The sequence below is a fragment of the Sphaerodactylus townsendi genome, linkage group LG02, assembly GCF_021028975.2.
Source record: "Sphaerodactylus townsendi isolate TG3544 linkage group LG02, MPM_Stown_v2.3, whole genome shotgun sequence".
In the NCBI taxonomy this organism is placed as follows: Eukaryota; Metazoa; Chordata; class Lepidosauria; order Squamata; family Sphaerodactylidae; genus Sphaerodactylus; species Sphaerodactylus townsendi.
Genome location: NC_059426.1, coordinates 31,327,902 through 31,349,615, shown reverse-complemented (window position 1 = coordinate 31,349,615; position 21,714 = coordinate 31,327,902). Strand labels below are relative to the sequence as shown.

The 21,714-nt window shown below is 71.6% G+C and overlaps 1 protein-coding gene across 2 annotated transcripts in view; it reads right to left on the bottom strand.

Annotated features, from left to right (window-relative positions):
• Positions 1-12,664: 12,664 nt before the first annotated feature.
• The window catches only part of ABCB11 (ATP binding cassette subfamily B member 11), an 87,687-nt gene continuing 78,637 nt past the window's right edge, over positions 12,665-21,714 (bottom strand). For both annotated transcript variants that reach the window (XM_048486031.1, XM_048486032.1), the window contains 4 exons: positions 20,894-20,998; positions 19,625-19,786; positions 18,401-18,604; positions 12,665-12,911 (listed from right to left, as the gene is read on the bottom strand). In XM_048486031.1, coding sequence (XP_048341988.1) covers positions 12,666-12,911; positions 18,401-18,604; positions 19,625-19,786; positions 20,894-20,998 — 717 coding nt within the window. In that variant the 3' untranslated portion in view covers position 12,665. The remainder of the gene's footprint in view (positions 12,912-18,400; positions 18,605-19,624; positions 19,787-20,893; positions 20,999-21,714) is intronic.

Sequence of the window (21,714 nt, the reverse complement as noted above, 5' to 3'; positions counted from 1 at the left end):
GGGGGGTGGGGGGGGGGGGGGGTGGGGGGGGGGGGGGGTGGGGGGGGGGGGGGGTGGGGGGGGGGGGGGGTGGGGGGGGGGGGGGGTGGGGGGGGGGGGGGGTGGGGGGGGGGGGGGGTGGGGGGGGGGGGGGGTGGGGGGGGGGGGGGGTGGGGGGGGGGGGGGGTGGGGGGGGGGGGGGGTGGGGGGGGGGGGGGGTGGGGGGGGGGGGGGGTGGGGGGGGGGGGGGGTGGGGGGGGGGGGGGGTGGGGGGGGGGGGGGGTGGGGGGGGGGGGGGGTGGGGGGGGGGGGGGGTGGGGGGGGGGGGGGGTGGGGGGGGGGGGGGGTGGGGGGGGGGGGGGGTGGGGGGGGGGGGGGGTGGGGGGGGGGGGGGGTGGGGGGGGGGGGGGGTGGGGGGGGGGGGGGGTGGGGGGGGGGGGGGGTGGGGGGGGGGGGGGGTGGGGGGGGGGGGGGGTGGGGGGGGGGGGGGGTGGGGGGGGGGGGGGGTGGGGGGGGGGGGGGGTGGGGGGGGGGGGGGGTGGGGGGGGGGGGGGGTGGGGGGGGGGGGGGGTGGGGGGGGGGGGGGGTGGGGGGGGGGGGGGGTGGGGGGGGGGGGGGGTGGGGGGGGGGGGGGGTGGGGGGGGGGGGGGGTGGGGGGGGGGGGGGGTGGGGGGGGGGGGGGGTGGGGGGGGGGGGGGGTGGGGGGGGGGGGGGGTGGGGGGGGGGGGGGGTGGGGGGGGGGGGGGGTGGGGGGGGGGGGGGGTGGGGGGGGGGGGGGGTGGGGGGGGGGGGGGGTGGGGGGGGGGGGGGGTGGGGGGGGGGGGGGGTGGGGGGGGGGGGGGGTGGGGGGGGGGGGGGGTGGGGGGGGGGGGGGGTGGGGGGGGGGGGGGGTGGGGGGGGGGGGGGGTGGGGGGGGGGGGGGGTGGGGGGGGGGGGGGGTGGGGGGGGGGGGGGGTGGGGGGGGGGGGGGGTGGGGGGGGGGGGGGGTGGGGGGGGGGGGGGGTGGGGGGGGGGGGGGGTGGGGGGGGGGGGGGGTGGGGGGGGGGGGGGGTGGGGGGGGGGGGGGGTGGGGGGGGGGGGGGGTGGGGGGGGGGGGGGGTGGGGGGGGGGGGGGGTGGGGGGGGGGGGGGGTGGGGGGGGGGGGGGGTGGGGGGGGGGGGGGGTGGGGGGGGGGGGGGGTGGGGGGGGGGGGGGGTGGGGGGGGGGGGGGGTGGGGGGGGGGGGGGGTGGGGGGGGGGGGGGGTGGGGGGGGGGGGGGGTGGGGGGGGGGGGGGGTGGGGGGGGGGGGGGGTGGGGGGGGGGGGGGGTGGGGGGGGGGGGGGGTGGGGGGGGGGGGGGGTGGGGGGGGGGGGGGGTGGGGGGGGGGGGGGGTGGGGGGGGGGGGGGGTGGGGGGGGGGGGGGGTGGGGGGGGGGGGGGGTGGGGGGGGGGGGGGGTGGGGGGGGGGGGGGGTGGGGGGGGGGGGGGGTGGGGGGGGGGGGGGGTGGGGGGGGGGGGGGGTGGGGGGGGGGGGGGGTGGGGGGGGGGGGGGGTGGGGGGGGGGGGGGGTGGGGGGGGGGGGGGGTGGGGGGGGGGGGGGGTGGGGGGGGGGGGGGGTGGGGGGGGGGGGGGGTGGGGGGGGGGGGGGGTGGGGGGGGGGGGGGGTGGGGGGGGGGGGGGGTGGGGGGGGGGGGGGGTGGGGGGGGGGGGGGGTGGGGGGGGGGGGGGGTGGGGGGGGGGGGGGGTGGGGGGGGGGGGGGGTGGGGGGGGGGGGGGGTGGGGGGGGGGGGGGGTGGGGGGGGGGGGGGGTGGGGGGGGGGGGGGGTGGGGGGGGGGGGGGGTGGGGGGGGGGGGGGGTGGGGGGGGGGGGGGGTGGGGGGGGGGGGGGGTGGGGGGGGGGGGGGGTGGGGGGGGGGGGGGGTGGGGGGGGGGGGGGGTGGGGGGGGGGGGGGGTGGGGGGGGGGGGGGGTGGGGGGGGGGGGGGGTGGGGGGGGGGGGGGGTGGGGGGGGGGGGGGGTGGGGGGGGGGGGGGGTGGGGGGGGGGGGGGGTGGGGGGGGGGGGGGGTGGGGGGGGGGGGGGGTGGGGGGGGGGGGGGGTGGGGGGGGGGGGGGGTGGGGGGGGGGGGGGGTGGGGGGGGGGGGGGGTGGGGGGGGGGGGGGGTGGGGGGGGGGGGGGGTGGGGGGGGGGGGGGGTGGGGGGGGGGGGGGGTGGGGGGGGGGGGGGGTGGGGGGGGGGGGGGGTGGGGGGGGGGGGGGGTGGGGGGGGGGGGGGGTGGGGGGGGGGGGGGGTGGGGGGGGGGGGGGGTGGGGGGGGGGGGGGGTGGGGGGGGGGGGGGGTGGGGGGGGGGGGGGGTGGGGGGGGGGGGGGGTGGGGGGGGGGGGGGGTGGGGGGGGGGGGGGGTGGGGGGGGGGGGGGGTGGGGGGGGGGGGGGGTGGGGGGGGGGGGGGGTGGGGGGGGGGGGGGGTGGGGGGGGGGGGGGGTGGGGGGGGGGGGGGGTGGGGGGGGGGGGGGGTGGGGGGGGGGGGGGGTGGGGGGGGGGGGGGGTGGGGGGGGGGGGGGGTGGGGGGGGGGGGGGGTGGGGGGGGGGGGGGGTGGGGGGGGGGGGGGGTGGGGGGGGGGGGGGGTGGGGGGGGGGGGGGGTGGGGGGGGGGGGGGGTGGGGGGGGGGGGGGGTGGGGGGGGGGGGGGGTGGGGGGGGGGGGGGGTGGGGGGGGGGGGGGGTGGGGGGGGGGGGGGGTGGGGGGGGGGGGGGGTGGGGGGGGGGGGGGGTGGGGGGGGGGGGGGGTGGGGGGGGGGGGGGGTGGGGGGGGGGGGGGGTGGGGGGGGGGGGGGGTGGGGGGGGGGGGGGGTGGGGGGGGGGGGGGGTGGGGGGGGGGGGGGGTGGGGGGGGGGGGGGGTGGGGGGGGGGGGGGGTGGGGGGGGGGGGGGGTGGGGGGGGGGGGGGGTGGGGGGGGGGGGGGGTGGGGGGGGGGGGGGGTGGGGGGGGGGGGGGGTGGGGGGGGGGGGGGGTGGGGGGGGGGGGGGGTGGGGGGGGGGGGGGGTGGGGGGGGGGGGGGGTGGGGGGGGGGGGGGGTGGGGGGGGGGGGGGGTGGGGGGGGGGGGGGGTGGGGGGGGGGGGGGGTGGGGGGGGGGGGGGGTGGGGGGGGGGGGGGGTGGGGGGGGGGGGGGGTGGGGGGGGGGGGGGGTGGGGGGGGGGGGGGGTGGGGGGGGGGGGGGGTGGGGGGGGGGGGGGGTGGGGGGGGGGGGGGGTGGGGGGGGGGGGGGGTGGGGGGGGGGGGGGGTGGGGGGGGGGGGGGGTGGGGGGGGGGGGGGGTGGGGGGGGGGGGGGGTGGGGGGGGGGGGGGGTGGGGGGGGGGGGGGGTGGGGGGGGGGGGGGGTGGGGGGGGGGGGGGGTGGGGGGGGGGGGGGGTGGGGGGGGGGGGGGGTGGGGGGGGGGGGGGGTGGGGGGGGGGGGGGGTGGGGGGGGGGGGGGGTGGGGGGGGGGGGGGGTGGGGGGGGGGGGGGGTGGGGGGGGGGGGGGGTGGGGGGGGGGGGGGGTGGGGGGGGGGGGGGGTGGGGGGGGGGGGGGGTGGGGGGGGGGGGGGGTGGGGGGGGGGGGGGGTGGGGGGGGGGGGGGGTGGGGGGGGGGGGGGGTGGGGGGGGGGGGGGGTGGGGGGGGGGGGGGGTGGGGGGGGGGGGGGGTGGGGGGGGGGGGGGGTGGGGGGGGGGGGGGGTGGGGGGGGGGGGGGGTGGGGGGGGGGGGGGGTGGGGGGGGGGGGGGGTGGGGGGGGGGGGGGGTGGGGGGGGGGGGGGGTGGGGGGGGGGGGGGGTGGGGGGGGGGGGGGGTGGGGGGGGGGGGGGGTGGGGGGGGGGGGGGGTGGGGGGGGGGGGGGGTGGGGGGGGGGGGGGGTGGGGGGGGGGGGGGGTGGGGGGGGGGGGGGGTGGGGGGGGGGGGGGGTGGGGGGGGGGGGGGGTGGGGGGGGGGGGGGGTGGGGGGGGGGGGGGGTGGGGGGGGGGGGGGGTGGGGGGGGGGGGGGGTGGGGGGGGGGGGGGGTGGGGGGGGGGGGGGGTGGGGGGGGGGGGGGGTGGGGGGGGGGGGGGGTGGGGGGGGGGGGGGGTGGGGGGGGGGGGGGGTGGGGGGGGGGGGGGGTGGGGGGGGGGGGGGGTGGGGGGGGGGGGGGGTGGGGGGGGGGGGGGGTGGGGGGGGGGGGGGGTGGGGGGGGGGGGGGGTGGGGGGGGGGGGGGGTGGGGGGGGGGGGGGGTGGGGGGGGGGGGGGGTGGGGGGGGGGGGGGGTGGGGGGGGGGGGGGGTGGGGGGGGGGGGGGGTGGGGGGGGGGGGGGGTGGGGGGGGGGGGGGGTGGGGGGGGGGGGGGGTGGGGGGGGGGGGGGGTGGGGGGGGGGGGGGGTGGGGGGGGGGGGGGGTGGGGGGGGGGGGGGGTGGGGGGGGGGGGGGGTGGGGGGGGGGGGGGGTGGGGGGGGGGGGGGGTGGGGGGGGGGGGGGGTGGGGGGGGGGGGGGGTGGGGGGGGGGGGGGGTGGGGGGGGGGGGGGGTGGGGGGGGGGGGGGGTGGGGGGGGGGGGGGGTGGGGGGGGGGGGGGGTGGGGGGGGGGGGGGGTGGGGGGGGGGGGGGGTGGGGGGGGGGGGGGGTGGGGGGGGGGGGGGGTGGGGGGGGGGGGGGGTGGGGGGGGGGGGGGGTGGGGGGGGGGGGGGGTGGGGGGGGGGGGGGGTGGGGGGGGGGGGGGGTGGGGGGGGGGGGGGGTGGGGGGGGGGGGGGGTGGGGGGGGGGGGGGGTGGGGGGGGGGGGGGGTGGGGGGGGGGGGGGGTGGGGGGGGGGGGGGGTGGGGGGGGGGGGGGGTGGGGGGGGGGGGGGGTGGGGGGGGGGGGGGGTGGGGGGGGGGGGGGGTGGGGGGGGGGGGGGGTGGGGGGGGGGGGGGGTGGGGGGGGGGGGGGGTGGGGGGGGGGGGGGGTGGGGGGGGGGGGGGGTGGGGGGGGGGGGGGGTGGGGGGGGGGGGGGGTGGGGGGGGGGGGGGGTGGGGGGGGGGGGGGGTGGGGGGGGGGGGGGGTGGGGGGGGGGGGGGGTGGGGGGGGGGGGGGGTGGGGGGGGGGGGGGGTGGGGGGGGGGGGGGGTGGGGGGGGGGGGGGGTGGGGGGGGGGGGGGGTGGGGGGGGGGGGGGGTGGGGGGGGGGGGGGGTGGGGGGGGGGGGGGGTGGGGGGGGGGGGGGGTGGGGGGGGGGGGGGGTGGGGGGGGGGGGGGGTGGGGGGGGGGGGGGGTGGGGGGGGGGGGGGGTGGGGGGGGGGGGGGGTGGGGGGGGGGGGGGGTGGGGGGGGGGGGGGGTGGGGGGGGGGGGGGGTGGGGGGGGGGGGGGGTGGGGGGGGGGGGGGGTGGGGGGGGGGGGGGGTGGGGGGGGGGGGGGGTGGGGGGGGGGGGGGGTGGGGGGGGGGGGGGGTGGGGGGGGGGGGGGGTGGGGGGGGGGGGGGGTGGGGGGGGGGGGGGGTGGGGGGGGGGGGGGGTGGGGGGGGGGGGGGGTGGGGGGGGGGGGGGGTGGGGGGGGGGGGGGGTGGGGGGGGGGGGGGGTGGGGGGGGGGGGGGGTGGGGGGGGGGGGGGGTGGGGGGGGGGGGGGGTGGGGGGGGGGGGGGGTGGGGGGGGGGGGGGGTGGGGGGGGGGGGGGGTGGGGGGGGGGGGGGGTGGGGGGGGGGGGGGGTGGGGGGGGGGGGGGGTGGGGGGGGGGGGGGGTGGGGGGGGGGGGGGGTGGGGGGGGGGGGGGGTGGGGGGGGGGGGGGGTGGGGGGGGGGGGGGGTGGGGGGGGGGGGGGGTGGGGGGGGGGGGGGGTGGGGGGGGGGGGGGGTGGGGGGGGGGGGGGGTGGGGGGGGGGGGGGGTGGGGGGGGGGGGGGGTGGGGGGGGGGGGGGGTGGGGGGGGGGGGGGGTGGGGGGGGGGGGGGGTGGGGGGGGGGGGGGGTGGGGGGGGGGGGGGGTGGGGGGGGGGGGGGGTGGGGGGGGGGGGGGGTGGGGGGGGGGGGGGGTGGGGGGGGGGGGGGGTGGGGGGGGGGGGGGGTGGGGGGGGGGGGGGGTGGGGGGGGGGGGGGGTGGGGGGGGGGGGGGGTGGGGGGGGGGGGGGGTGGGGGGGGGGGGGGGTGGGGGGGGGGGGGGGTGGGGGGGGGGGGGGGTGGGGGGGGGGGGGGGTGGGGGGGGGGGGGGGTGGGGGGGGGGGGGGGTGGGGGGGGGGGGGGGTGGGGGGGGGGGGGGGTGGGGGGGGGGGGGGGTGGGGGGGGGGGGGGGTGGGGGGGGGGGGGGGTGGGGGGGGGGGGGGGTGGGGGGGGGGGGGGGTGGGGGGGGGGGGGGGTGGGGGGGGGGGGGGGTGGGGGGGGGGGGGGGTGGGGGGGGGGGGGGGTGGGGGGGGGGGGGGGTGGGGGGGGGGGGGGGTGGGGGGGGGGGGGGGTGGGGGGGGGGGGGGGTGGGGGGGGGGGGGGGTGGGGGGGGGGGGGGGTGGGGGGGGGGGGGGGTGGGGGGGGGGGGGGGTGGGGGGGGGGGGGGGTGGGGGGGGGGGGGGGTGGGGGGGGGGGGGGGTGGGGGGGGGGGGGGGTGGGGGGGGGGGGGGGTGGGGGGGGGGGGGGGTGGGGGGGGGGGGGGGTGGGGGGGGGGGGGGGTGGGGGGGGGGGGGGGTGGGGGGGGGGGGGGGTGGGGGGGGGGGGGGGTGGGGGGGGGGGGGGGTGGGGGGGGGGGGGGGTGGGGGGGGGGGGGGGTGGGGGGGGGGGGGGGTGGGGGGGGGGGGGGGTGGGGGGGGGGGGGGGTGGGGGGGGGGGGGGGTGGGGGGGGGGGGGGGTGGGGGGGGGGGGGGGTGGGGGGGGGGGGGGGTGGGGGGGGGGGGGGGTGGGGGGGGGGGGGGGTGGGGGGGGGGGGGGGTGGGGGGGGGGGGGGGTGGGGGGGGGGGGGGGTGGGGGGGGGGGGGGGTGGGGGGGGGGGGGGGTGGGGGGGGGGGGGGGTGGGGGGGGGGGGGGGTGGGGGGGGGGGGGGGTGGGGGGGGGGGGGGGTGGGGGGGGGGGGGGGTGGGGGGGGGGGGGGGTGGGGGGGGGGGGGGGTGGGGGGGGGGGGGGGTGGGGGGGGGGGGGGGTGGGGGGGGGGGGGGGTGGGGGGGGGGGGGGGTGGGGGGGGGGGGGGGTGGGGGGGGGGGGGGGTGGGGGGGGGGGGGGGTGGGGGGGGGGGGGGGTGGGGGGGGGGGGGGGTGGGGGGGGGGGGGGGTGGGGGGGGGGGGGGGTGGGGGGGGGGGGGGGTGGGGGGGGGGGGGGGTGGGGGGGGGGGGGGGTGGGGGGGGGGGGGGGTGGGGGGGGGGGGGGGTGGGGGGGGGGGGGGGTGGGGGGGGGGGGGGGTGGGGGGGGGGGGGGGTGGGGGGGGGGGGGGGTGGGGGGGGGGGGGGGTGGGGGGGGGGGGGGGTGGGGGGGGGGGGGGGTGGGGGGGGGGGGGGGTGGGGGGGGGGGGGGGTGGGGGGGGGGGGGGGTGGGGGGGGGGGGGGGTGGGGGGGGGGGGGGGTGGGGGGGGGGGGGGGTGGGGGGGGGGGGGGGTGGGGGGGGGGGGGGGTGGGGGGGGGGGGGGGTGGGGGGGGGGGGGGGTGGGGGGGGGGGGGGGTGGGGGGGGGGGGGGGTGGGGGGGGGGGGGGGTGGGGGGGGGGGGGGGTGGGGGGGGGGGGGGGTGGGGGGGGGGGGGGGTGGGGGGGGGGGGGGGTGGGGGGGGGGGGGGGTGGGGGGGGGGGGGGGTGGGGGGGGGGGGGGGTGGGGGGGGGGGGGGGTGGGGGGGGGGGGGGGTGGGGGGGGGGGGGGGTGGGGGGGGGGGGGGGTGGGGGGGGGGGGGGGTGGGGGGGGGGGGGGGTGGGGGGGGGGGGGGGTGGGGGGGGGGGGGGGTGGGGGGGGGGGGGGGTGGGGGGGGGGGGGGGTGGGGGGGGGGGGGGGTGGGGGGGGGGGGGGGTGGGGGGGGGGGGGGGTGGGGGGGGGGGGGGGTGGGGGGGGGGGGGGGTGGGGGGGGGGGGGGGTGGGGGGGGGGGGGGGTGGGGGGGGGGGGGGGTGGGGGGGGGGGGGGGTGGGGGGGGGGGGGGGTGGGGGGGGGGGGGGGTGGGGGGGGGGGGGGGTGGGGGGGGGGGGGGGTGGGGGGGGGGGGGGGTGGGGGGGGGGGGGGGTGGGGGGGGGGGGGGGTGGGGGGGGGGGGGGGTGGGGGGGGGGGGGGGTGGGGGGGGGGGGGGGTGGGGGGGGGGGGGGGTGGGGGGGGGGGGGGGTGGGGGGGGGGGGGGGTGGGGGGGGGGGGGGGTGGGGGGGGGGGGGGGTGGGGGGGGGGGGGGGTGGGGGGGGGGGGGGGTGGGGGGGGGGGGGGGTGGGGGGGGGGGGGGGTGGGGGGGGGGGGGGGTGGGGGGGGGGGGGGGTGGGGGGGGGGGGGGGTGGGGGGGGGGGGGGGTGGGGGGGGGGGGGGGTGGGGGGGGGGGGGGGTGGGGGGGGGGGGGGGTGGGGGGGGGGGGGGGTGGGGGGGGGGGGGGGTGGGGGGGGGGGGGGGTGGGGGGGGGGGGGGGTGGGGGGGGGGGGGGGTGGGGGGGGGGGGGGGTGGGGGGGGGGGGGGGTGGGGGGGGGGGGGGGTGGGGGGGGGGGGGGGTGGGGGGGGGGGGGGGTGGGGGGGGGGGGGGGTGGGGGGGGGGGGGGGTGGGGGGGGGGGGGGGTGGGGGGGGGGGGGGGTGGGGGGGGGGGGGGGTGGGGGGGGGGGGGGGTGGGGGGGGGGGGGGGTGGGGGGGGGGGGGGGTGGGGGGGGGGGGGGGTGGGGGGGGGGGGGGGTGGGGGGGGGGGGGGGTGGGGGGGGGGGGGGGTGGGGGGGGGGGGGGGTGGGGGGGGGGGGGGGTGGGGGGGGGGGGGGGTGGGGGGGGGGGGGGGTGGGGGGGGGGGGGGGTGGGGGGGGGGGGGGGTGGGGGGGGGGGGGGGTGGGGGGGGGGGGGGGTGGGGGGGGGGGGGGGTGGGGGGGGGGGGGGGTGGGGGGGGGGGGGGGTGGGGGGGGGGGGGGGTGGGGGGGGGGGGGGGTGGGGGGGGGGGGGGGTGGGGGGGGGGGGGGGTGGGGGGGGGGGGGGGTGGGGGGGGGGGGGGGTGGGGGGGGGGGGGGGTGGGGGGGGGGGGGGGTGGGGGGGGGGGGGGGTGGGGGGGGGGGGGGGTGGGGGGGGGGGGGGGTGGGGGGGGGGGGGGGTGGGGGGGGGGGGGGGTGGGGGGGGGGGGGGGTGGGGGGGGGGGGGGGTGGGGGGGGGGGGGGGTGGGGGGGGGGGGGGGTGGGGGGGGGGGGGGGTGGGGGGGGGGGGGGGTGGGGGGGGGGGGGGGTGGGGGGGGGGGGGGGTGGGGGGGGGGGGGGGTGGGGGGGGGGGGGGGTGGGGGGGGGGGGGGGTGGGGGGGGGGGGGGGTGGGGGGGGGGGGGGGTGGGGGGGGGGGGGGGTGGGGGGGGGGGGGGGTGGGGGGGGGGGGGGGTGGGGGGGGGGGGGGGTGGGGGGGGGGGGGGGTGGGGGGGGGGGGGGGTGGGGGGGGGGGGGGGTGGGGGGGGGGGGGGGTGGGGGGGGGGGGGGGTGGGGGGGGGGGGGGGTGGGGGGGGGGGGGGGTGGGGGGGGGGGGGGGTGGGGGGGGGGGGGGGTGGGGGGGGGGGGGGGTGGGGGGGGGGGGGGGTGGGGGGGGGGGGGGGTGGGGGGGGGGGGGGGTGGGGGGGGGGGGGGGTGGGGGGGGGGGGGGGTGGGGGGGGGGGGGGGTGGGGGGGGGGGGGGGTGGGGGGGGGGGGGGGTGGGGGGGGGGGGGGGTGGGGGGGGGGGGGGGTGGGGGGGGGGGGGGGTGGGGGGGGGGGGGGGTGGGGGGGGGGGGGGGTGGGGGGGGGGGGGGGTGGGGGGGGGGGGGGGTGGGGGGGGGGGGGGGTGGGGGGGGGGGGGGGTGGGGGGGGGGGGGGGTGGGGGGGGGGGGGGGTGGGGGGGGGGGGGGGTGGGGGGGGGGGGGGGTGGGGGGGGGGGGGGGTGGGGGGGGGGGGGGGTGGGGGGGGGGGGGGGTGGGGGGGGGGGGGGGTGGGGGGGGGGGGGGGTGGGGGGGGGGGGGGGTGGGGGGGGGGGGGGGTGGGGGGGGGGGGGGGTGGGGGGGGGGGGGGGTGGGGGGGGGGGGGGGTGGGGGGGGGGGGGGGTGGGGGGGGGGGGGGGTGGGGGGGGGGGGGGGTGGGGGGGGGGGGGGGTGGGGGGGGGGGGGGGTGGGGGGGGGGGGGGGTGGGGGGGGGGGGGGGTGGGGGGGGGGGGGGGTGGGGGGGGGGGGGGGTGGGGGGGGGGGGGGGTGGGGGGGGGGGGGGGTGGGGGGGGGGGGGGGTGGGGGGGGGGGGGGGTGGGGGGGGGGGGGGGTGGGGGGGGGGGGGGGTGGGGGGGGGGGGGGGTGGGGGGGGGGGGGGGTGGGGGGGGGGGGGGGTGGGGGGGGGGGGGGGTGGGGGGGGGGGGGGGTGGGGGGGGGGGGGGGTGGGGGGGGGGGGGGGTGGGGGGGGGGGGGGGTGGGGGGGGGGGGGGGTGGGGGGGGGGGGGGGTGGGGGGGGGGGGGGGTGGGGGGGGGGGGGGGTGGGGGGGGGGGGGGGTGGGGGGGGGGGGGGGTGGGGGGGGGGGGGGGTGGGGGGGGGGGGGGGTGGGGGGGGGGGGGGGTGGGGGGGGGGGGGGGTGGGGGGGGGGGGGGGTGGGGGGGGGGGGGGGTGGGGGGGGGGGGGGGTGGGGGGGGGGGGGGGTGGGGGGGGGGGGGGGTGGGGGGGGGGGGGGGTGGGGGGGGGGGGGGGTGGGGGGGGGGGGGGGTGGGGGGGGGGGGGGGTGGGGGGGGGGGGGGGTGGGGGGGGGGGGGGGTGGGGGGGGGGGGGGGTGGGGGGGGGGGGGGGTGGGGGGGGGGGGGGGTGGGGGGGGGGGGGGGTGGGGGGGGGGGGGGGTGGGGGGGGGGGGGGGTGGGGGGGGGGGGGGGTGGGGGGGGGGGGGGGTGGGGGGGGGGGGGGGTGGGGGGGGGGGGGGGTGGGGGGGGGGGGGGGTGGGGGGGGGGGGGGGTGGGGGGGGGGGGGGGTGGGGGGGGGGGGGGGTGGGGGGGGGGGGGGGTGGGGGGGGGGGGGGGTGGGGGGGGGGGGGGGTGGGGGGGGGGGGGGGTGGGGGGGGGGGGGGGTGGGGGGGGGGGGGGGTGGGGGGGGGGGGGGGTGGGGGGGGGGGGGGGTGGGGGGGGGGGGGGGTGGGGGGGGGGGGGGGTGGGGGGGGGGGGGGGTGGGGGGGGGGGGGGGTGGGGGGGGGGGGGGGTGGGGGGGGGGGGGGGTGGGGGGGGGGGGGGGTGGGGGGGGGGGGGGGTGGGGGGGGGGGGGGGTGGGGGGGGGGGGGGGTGGGGGGGGGGGGGGGTGGGGGGGGGGGGGGGTGGGGGGGGGGGGGGGTGGGGGGGGGGGGGGGTGGGGGGGGGGGGGGGTGGGGGGGGGGGGGGGTGGGGGGGGGGGGGGGTGGGGGGGGGGGGGGGTGGGGGGGGGGGGGGGTGGGGGGGGGGGGGGGTGGGGGGGGGGGGGGGTGGGGGGGGGGGGGGGTGGGGGGGGGGGGGGGTGGGGGGGGGGGGGGGTGGGGGGGGGGGGGGGTGGGGGGGGGGGGGGGTGGGGGGGGGGGGGGGTGGGGGGGGGGGGGGGTGGGGGGGGGGGGGGGTGGGGGGGGGGGGGGGTGGGGGGGGGGGGGGGTGGGGGGGGGGGGGGTTGGGGGGGGGGGGGGGTGGGGGGGGGGGGGGGGGGGGGGGGGGGGTGGGATGGGGGGGGGGAGAGGGGGCGGGGTGGTGGTGGAGAGGAGGGGGGGGGGGGGTGGGGGGGGGGGGGGGGGGGGAAGAGAGGGGGGGGGGGGAGGGGGGGGGTGGGGGGGGGGGTGGGTGGGGGGGGGGGGGGGTGCATCATACCCTGCCAACATCATGCTGGCAGGGGATGATGGGAACTATAGTCCATAACATCTGGAGGGCCACGAGTTTGACACCTGTGATCTAGACGATTCATCAAACCTCTCTCATCTCCTTGTTGGAACCCCAGAAAAGCAATCAATCTTTGCCTCTTGCCTTCCTTCCAGCTTAAGTCATATGGCCTCAAGACCAATTTCTGCCAACAAATAGTACTCCTGTGGCTATTCTTAGTGTGTGTATCTTGGATCCCCCCTGCCCTGCCCCGCATGTTCATGTGGGCTCCTTTTCCCTTTCAGTGACTGCTTTTGTTGGACTCCTCCTCTACTTGACTGGTAAATATCACCCATACCTGAAACCCTCTCCCTTTCCTCCCTTTCTCTCTTAGTCTTATATGCTTTTGTGTGTATGTTCAGTGCTTGAAAATGTATTCCTTGTTCTTTATTATTGATAGGAAAAATATTATTTTATTAATTATTATTTTATATTATTATTTAATTCATTTATTATTATTTTATTAATAAAGCTCAATTGTTAATTTTACAATGGCCTGCTCATTTAAGAGATTTAACTTGAATGCATCGTAGACGCAGGTTATAGATCTCAAATTATCTTCTTGGCTCTGTCTCCAAAAGCTAATTTTCCCAAGTAAAAGTGGAGGCCGCCTTCTTTGTTATAGCACACCCCCACATTGGCAGAGAACCTCTCCTTAGCTATCATAGCTAAAACACTATCGATAGACTTATCAACTATGAATGTTCCCAGAAGTACCTATAAACTGATGTCTGCCCTTTAAAGAAAAGCATTCTTATGTCTGGGTCACCTTACCTAAATACGTAGCTGTAATGAAGTCCTTCTTTGTCCACTAAAAAGCCTCCAAACCGGTAAGAGACAGAATTGGCTATAAACACCACACACTGAGCAAAGCTAAAACAAATCCCATAAACATTTGCTTTTTTGATTGCAGTTCTGTATGGAATTTCCAGCTCCTTCTCAAAAGCATCAATAAATTTCTTCTCCTGCCCAATCCCGGCAACAGTTCTGATATTCGAGAGGGCTTCACTGGAAATCTAGCAAAAAAAATTTTTTTTTTAAGGGGAAGAAGAATGTTTAGATGTCAGTTTGAAGAGATGCTGTGACCCTCGGCTCACTCCTCCTTTCTTCTGGTGATGCTGCCCCTTCCCAAAGGGGCTCCCTTTCCATTTCCACCCTTGCAGCAGTGGCATAGGAGGTTAAGAGCTCGTGTATCTAATCTGGAGGAATCGGGTTTGATTCCCAGCTCGGCCGCCTGAGCTGTGGAGGCTTATCTGGGGAATTCAGATTAGCCTGTACACTCCCACACACGCCAGCTGGGTGACCTTGGGCTAGTCACAGCTTCTCAGAGCTCTCTCAGCCCCACCCACCTCACAGGGTGTTTGTTGTGAGGGGGGAAGGGCAAGGAGATTGTAAGCCCGTTTGAGTCTCCTGCAGGAAAGAAAGGGGGGATATAAATCCAAACTCTTCTTCTTGTCTGGGCAATGTCCGTGGGCTCGTTCCACCCCCACCCCGATCAGCAACTCTGCCTTGTGGTAATTCACATGCGCCTTCTGCTGTATTTATTGACACCTACAGCAAGGCACTATGGTGCCTGCCAACATCTTTCCTGGTGCCTTTGAAGTGTTTTCAGAAAATGAACGGGGGTTTTGCCCTGCAGGGCTTCTGAGTGGCCAATAGAAATATAGTGATGAGAGGAGTTACGATTAGAGTCATGCATAACCTTGTATCCCTTTTCTTTGCCATTGTGCAGTTGCTTCACCTTCTGTGACAGCCATTTTGTGGTTGTACCCACAATCTTTTGTCAGAATTCCAAAGGTGCCTCAGGTTCAAAAAGACTGGGACCCCTAGCCTACAGCTTGGAGCAAGTGCTATTCTATCAATTTCAGTTAGCCGTCTTGCAGCCGATGTAATATCTTCAAGTCCATAGTCAGGCAGTGACACAATTTCACCTCAGACAGCACATGAAAGTATGGTTGCTTTATGAGTTCAATATTTAGCTGATACAATTGTTTAAATGTGTGTTTCATTGCCTTCACTCTTCTCTCCATCTCTCTCACATCTAGAGTGGCAAGGCCACACTGGGGAAGAAACCATGATCAACCCAAGATGTCCACATTCAAACATCATGTACAACCATAATTAAGGGCCTTTCCCCACTTACCTTAAGCCCCGCGCTACTCTCCTCAAGTAGCGCGAGGTCCCCCGGCAGTCCCCACTACAGGGGCAGCGACAACGCAGCTGCCCCGACGCTGCCGCTCTCGCACCCCCTCAGCGCATGGCATCCCTGGCCCTCCTCGAAACGGCACCTTTTGATGGTCCCGTGCAGAGCGCGGGGTCGTGGGACGCCCGGGCGCATGCCAGAGATGCCGTGCACTGAGAGTAGCGTGCAGCAAAGGGCAGCAAAGGTAAGTGGGGAAACGCCCTATGACAAACTGGTGAAAATAAACCAACTTCAAATCATGATTTCTGGCTATTATTCAATGTACTCTAACTCACTATAGTGAGTGGAATGGCCTGCTTTTGGACTGTCAAAGTAACTCATAGCTTAATTAAACCATTAATCTGTACAGAGCCATGGAATCTTCCACATGTAGAACGTGTGGCTACGTGTGGCTGGCCATGCAAAAAGTGCTAGCATAGAACATATGCAGAAATTTAAGCCACAGACTTAAATTTAAGTTATTCATGATGGGGTAAAGAAAATCTTCCCAGTGAATGTGTTGTTCATTAAATTTGTTAGGTTCCGTGTTCTGAGAAATATGATTAATTCTTTTACGTGACTTATGGTATGACACATTTTTCCTGATGGGCAAGGCTAATTCCTTGCTGCTGAAAGCCAGTCGCGGACTTTCATGTCTGAATAAAGTTCATACTGTCTAAATAAGCATCGCCACCAGACAGAGCTGAGAAAACAAACGGCTGTGCACGCCTTAACTTGTTCTGTTCTTATTCTTTCTCTAGTTTTCAAGTGATCGGTATCGGCCGTAAGTGCATGCACCCCTCTTTCCATTTGATTCTAGGGAGGCAGGGCAAGGCTGCAATGAAGGCAAGCCAATTGAAATGTCATTCAGACAAAGCAAATGTTCTGTAGGCTGGATGTCTAAATAGTACAACCTGTTCAAGACAGGGTAGTATGCCTTGCATGCTCAACCTGCAATTTAGCAATACTCCTGAGTCCATCGCTATCAATATACCTGCTTAGGCTGGCTTTCCAGCTCTGGCTATTCCTGGAGATTGTTTTGCTGACCACTGTCATTAATGCCTTGATAACCCACAGATTAGAAAATTGTCATATGTTCCTCTGGTCTGGAGCAAATTTCTGGGAAAGTTTCCAGTGGGCTGGTAGCTTAAAGAATGCAATAAGAGCCCTGCTGGATCAGGCCAGGTAATCCATTTAGCCTAGCATCCTGTCTCACAGAGTGGCCAGCCAGATACTTTGGGGGGGGGGGGGGAGAAAAGGGCACAGAGGTTGAAGTTTTCCCCTGATCTTGCTTCCTGGTGCTATCTTTCAGAGGTTTACTCCCTTTGGTTACCATGGCTAGTACCACTGGTCAAGCTCACCTCCATGAAGCTGTTTAATTCCTGTTGCTTTTTTCTACCATACACTGGTTTACATAGGCGTGGGGGGAAATGGCACCCCCCCCACTACCCCCGCGCCCCCCTGGCCTCAGCACTCACTCAAGGCCTGCCTGGGCGGCGCCTGGCTGCTCTTCCTCCTCATTTGCCTGCCAGCCCACAGCCCAGGCTGGGTGTGATGTGCACGTGCTGCCTGGGCAGGTCTTGGCCCATCGGCCGGCCTGGTGGGCCATGGGCGTGTTCCGGCTGCTGCCCGAGGGGTGGGCCAAGCTAGAGGGGAGGCACAGTGTGTGCTGCTGCGGCGCAGGACAGGACCTGGAGACTTGGCCAGCCCCTCAGGCAGCAGCCAGAGAACACCCACTGCCAGTGGTGGGATTCAAATAATTTAACAACTGGTTCCGGTGGTGGGATTCAAATAATTTAACAACTGGTTGTTTACAAGCACCATTTTAACAACTGGTTCTGCTGAAGTGGTGCGAACCGGCTGAATCCCACCACTGCCCACGGCCTTTCAGGCCAGTTGACAAGCCAAGGCCACCCGGGGCATTTCTCCCTGGATGTCCCCATTGTAGCTACGCCGCTTCTGGTCTATGGCCATAATAAAGATTGACTGACTAATCTTCACTGGAATGTGTCTATGCCCATGGCCAGGGAAAGAAGGCTACGTGGTGTAGCCCTCAGCAGGGTTGGTAATGGAAAGGGAGACCATCAAGGAAGACTCTGCAGAGGAAAACAATGACAAACCACCACCTCTTAATCACTTGCCTTGAAAGCCCCTTGCTTGCATTGCTGTGAGTCCACCATGATTTGACAGCACTGTGGCTATCACTACATCTTCTAGCAGTGAATTCCACATATTGCTTACTCATTGTGTAAATAAATATTTCCTTTTGTCCATCCTGAATCTACTGCTCATCAACTTCATTTGAGTTCTAGTATTTTGGGAGTGGGAGAAAAAGTTCTCTCTGCCTATTCTCTATGCATAATGATATCAATTTCTATTATATCTCCCCTCCTGGACTCTTCAGCTTTTCCTCATGGGAAAGGTGCCCCCAACCCTTCTATCATCTTACTCTTCTGCAATTTCCCCCCTTTTTCAGATACAGTGACTGGAACTGCACACATTCTTCCAAATGAGGCCACGCCATGGATCTATTCAGGGGTATTATAACATCGGCTATTTTACATTCAATCCCTTTCCTAATAATCCCCAGCATAGAGTTCGTGTTTTTCGCTGCTGCAATACACTCGGCTGACATTTTCTCTGCGCTATGCACCGACAAAACTTTTAGCACAGTCTCCAGAGTATAATTGCTATAATTGGAGGATGCGTGTGTTATAACTACCATATGAACATTTCCCTGACCAGTATGAATAGAATTGTCTGTCTCTTGAAGAAAAGAATACAGAGTGCTTGTGATCTTCTTGAATGTTCAGATTATGATTACCCCAACTACATAGAGTGACATTGCTAGGGAGAAAAAGGAGGCTGAAATGGACTTGTGTTTGAATGTGAAGCTGCAGTCTGTGGCAATAGCACTGATTTCTGGTTTGTGTACCTTCACTGTAATGGTTGACTTTTCTGGCTGTCAGTCAAAAGTGCCTAGTGACAGCTCCACAATTGGAAAGTATTCTTTAAGCTTACTGTAAGCCAAAATTCAGAGGACATCAGGTCCCTCCCCCCATATTTTAGAACAAATGGTTCAGTACTGCAGAGCAAAACATACAGCTCAGTCCCATGATAGCAGCCCAAAATCTGGAGCTAAGATTCTATTGCCCATGTGGTTATTTGGTTCTGTTCCACCCCGGCACAAGTTATATGCTATACGTGCAACGCCCCAACTAGACCCATTTCTGATTAAGAAAATAGTGTGTGGGGAAGGCTGAAGCCCCTTTCTCAAGTTGTGGTTCCAATCCAAATACTACACATTGGGCGATTCCCCACTGCAGAGTGGACCTAGGTTCAACACGGTTCCTTTAACTGGTACTGACCTAGGGTCGACTCTCGTCACTCCCTACAGCAACTGAGTTCAACTGGAACCAAGCTCAGAGGGCGGGATCATCTTCGGTACCTCTTTCGCTCCTCGTTCCCAACTGGCTCTTGTTTTACGGTGGGAAATGTGAGCATGCTTCCTTTTTTTAGTTTTTATACGTCGCAGCTACGTAGAATTGGTGCCAAAACGTAGATGCATAGATTTAACTACTAAGACCATGGCCACATCATTGTAGCTTCGAAAATAGAAGTTAAAATTTTTAAAAGGCGTGCTTTTCCCGCCGCGACTCTGCGCATGCCCAAAACACAGCTCTTGATTGGCTGAACGGAAGAGTTGCCACGGATGATTCCCCACTGTCTAGCGTCCAACTGAGTTCAACCAAGGTTCAGGGAAAAAGATGTACCTCAGAACTGGAATCAGAAATTCCAGTTCTGAGGGGGGCAGAACTGAAACAAACCCAGGTCAAACTCAGCGGCAGTGGGGAGTTGCTGGGACGAACCTAAGTCAACTCTGCCAGTGGGGAATCGCCCCTTCTTCAGCTGCAGTCTGGCTGGAAGTAATCCATGATGGTCAACCATTATGTCTGCTTTGTGCCTAAGACACAATTTCTAGGATTTCTTGGTTGGGAACAGCTTAAAGCAGATTTTGTATAATGACACTGATGTGCCTTAAATCACATGGTTTCAGAAGATGGCTTCTGCTTAATCCAACTGGTTGACATGAAACACTAATACCATCTGAAATTCTGAGAAGGAAGTCACCTTTGAAGGAGCAGAGATATGTAGGGAAAGTCACCAGGACATTTTCACCACCTGTGATGAACTTTAAAAGAAAACTTCAAACTTGGTGACTCCGCCCAGTCTCAAATGCCTTAATTACTAACAAAGCTGTCTGGTTGAGTTATTACCAACTGTCCTTCATAATTTTATATGATGTTTCAGAAATGACATTACCCGGCCAGTAATTTCCATAGCTTTCTTGTCCTGAGAGGCAAACCCTGTCAACATTTTTGACTGTATGGCTCCAGACAAGGCCAAGAAGGGCAAGAAGCAGAGGATGACCAAAGACAGCTTCCAGCTGAAGTAAAAAGCGATGATAATGGCCACACCAATATTGGTGAGGGAACTCACAATCATTCCTATCTGAGTTCCGGTTGCCTGCGAAAATAAGGAAAACAAAAACAGATCACAAATGCCCCTCAAAACGATATAACTGTTGTTCAGAAAGCAGAGGTGTAGTACAAACATGTTACCGGTAAGCAAGCATCTCTTGTATTTTCTGCCCCCCCCAGTTTCTTCTCGGCTGGATGCCTCTTTTCCTTTCTCATTATTCTGTCTTCAGTTCTTTTGTTTTTTCTAGAATTTTAGGTTAGAAGAAGGCGTTTGTCACATTGGTAAAACGGCCTGATGGGAATTATATTTTCCCAGGAGACCTTGTAGAGCCCTCCCAAGGTCTTCCTCTTAGAACTGTAGTCTCAGATCCTGCTTTTTACTGTGAACAGGCCTTTTGCAGCCTGAAAAAGTTCAAGAAAAAGGAAAGGAACTAAGGTAAGTGTGGGAAGGGGGGTGAGGGGGCGCCATGGGGAGGCGCTGCAGGGGGAAGGGGGAGGGGCATGAGGATGATTTTCTGTGCCCCCAGGCGTGCGCCCGGTGCACGGCGCACCCCCCGTCCCCTTGTAGCTCCGCGACTGTCAGAAAGTTTTGTAACTTTGGAAATTCTCCATTCGAAGGCTCATCCATTTGCCCTGCAAAACTTTCTAGATTTGTCTCTGCTGTTTACAGTTCAAGAGTCTGAACAGCCATAGTCCCCTGATTCTTCATGCCTAGATAGCTAAACATCCTTAAATATCTCCACTCATCAGCAACATCCACAGAGTGTGACTGGGTCATCTTCAGCCTTAATTGCTCAATTTTCCTAGCTTTCCCAGTCCCAGATGTGGGGCATCAAGGAAAGCAAATTTTCTCCCCACTAGAGACGGGCCTCTGCTGCCTCAAACAGAATGGCCCCCGCTACTCCTTTCAAGCCAAATTCATTTGGCTAATAAATCTGATTCTGTGTTACATCTCTTCAGACAACCATCTTGTCATAACTGTATAGATTTATGCTTCAGACAATCAGCTTTAGGTGGATTTGGTACTTCCTTGCATGTGAATTCATCTTGATATAAAACACCTCACCCCCTGGACTTGAGATGCATCTGTTGCTAATCTTGTAGTCAAGGCTCCTGGGCTGTTCGTGTGGTCATCAAACCAGCCAATGTCTTGCCCTAGCATAGCTTGGAAACCGATTTTCCTCAGCCGTCTCGTAAGCAGTTCACCGGACTTTGCAAATGTATATCCCTAAAACGTGCGTTATATACAGAAGAAATTGTAAATGACATTAGCAAGTGATAAAGGGATATTACTAGCTGTGGTGGGTTTTCCGGTCTGTGTGGCCATGGTCCATCTACCAGTACTTAAAAAATGGACTGATAACCTTACCCACAATACAATGCACTCAACCACACCTAGGCATAGCAAACTCCACTCAAACACTTACTGATTGGTTCCCCACCCTGGGACATGGACAATATATACCCCACGAAGAAGAAGAAGAAGAAGAAGAAGAAGAAGAAGAAGAAGAAGAAGAAGAAGAAGAAGAAGAAGAAGAAGAAGAAGAGGAGGAGGAAGAGGAGGAGGAGGAGAGGAGGAGGAGGAGAGGAGGAGGAGGAGTTTGGATTTATATCCCCCTTTCTCTCCTGCAGGAGACTCAAAGGGCTTACAATCTCCTTGCCCTTCCCCCCTCACAACAAACACCCTGTGAGATGGGTGGGGCTGAGAGAGCTCAGAAGAGCTGTGACTAGCCCAAGGTCACCCAGCTGGTGTGTGTGGGAGTGTACAAGCTAATCTGAATTCCCCAGATAAGCATCCACAGCTCAGGTGGCAGAGCTGGGAATCAAACCCGGTTCCTCCAGATTAGATACATGAGCTCTTAACCTCCTACGCCACTGCTAAACATTCCCTTCTCACTAGACACAGTGTGAAACAGACTTTTCTCTGTGACACACCTCTGAAGATACCAGCCACAGATGCAGGCAAAACGTTAGGAACAAGATCTACCATACCACGGCCACACAGCCCGGAAAACCCACCAGAACCAGTTGAATCCGGTCGTGAAAGCCTTCGACAATACAAAGGCATTTTCGTTTCTTGCAGCACATACAAAAAGAACCCTACAGTCTAACAAATACAATTGCATCATTCTAATCCCATTAATTTCAATGAATTGAGAAGGGTGTCACTTCAGGATTATACTGTTATTGCAGCATATGTTTTCGTGGTCTGGAGCCCTTGTGAACCTAAAGTGAGTAAACTTGGCACATGAAGCTATAAAGAAGCATGCCATAAGTGTGAAAATGAAAAGCGCTGGGTGCAAAGCCATAAAGAAATATGTTTAGTTGTCATTACCTGCAAGAACTGTGTGAGAAATGATAGCACTCCGACAATGACAAAAAGCACACAGATGCTGTCAATTTGTCTTCTTTGTTCATTTGCATCAGTAATGGAGAAAGTCTTTGGGGAAAAGAAGAAAAATGCCAACATATTAAGGAGTTTTCAGGGCAGTCAGTAGAAAACGTCTGGAATATCCTGGAATCCACTGAGTCTCTGCACTGAATAACCTTTTTAAAAGATAAAAGTGTTTTAAAAGATAAAAGTGGTCTCTTCATCACTATAAAGTTAACCTCAAAATGCAAAATTAAATGGGTACTAGCGCACATATTCGAATATATAACTGGAATACTTCTCAGACATGCATAATGACCTACATTAGCGGTACAAACTAAGCATGCCTCAAAGGGAAATATAGATCTTGTTTGCCACAACTGAAACATTTGTTTTAGAGGAAAACAAACTGCCTGTTGTCTTTGGCAAAATGGGGAAAGCAGCCAACAATAATGAAAGCTCAACCAAGAGCCACTGTTTCCCTCTGCAAAGTCTTCCTTGGTGATCGCCCATCCAATGCGTGGCCGGGCCCCGCTAGTATGTAATAAACATGAAGATTAAGACACAGCATCTGTTTTTCAGTATCATTTAGCAAAAAGGACCAAAAAAAAAAAGAAACCCAAGGCTGAACCAAAAAATGGTCGGAGGAGTGAGTTGAGTGAAAACTCAGATTCTCAAGAATTGCTTAGTTCATTATTGTCCAATGCATTTCGCCGAATGTCTTCTGTGGGGGCAATTACCAACAGACTTTCTAATTTTTTTTAGGAAGTGTTTCCATAGAGGCG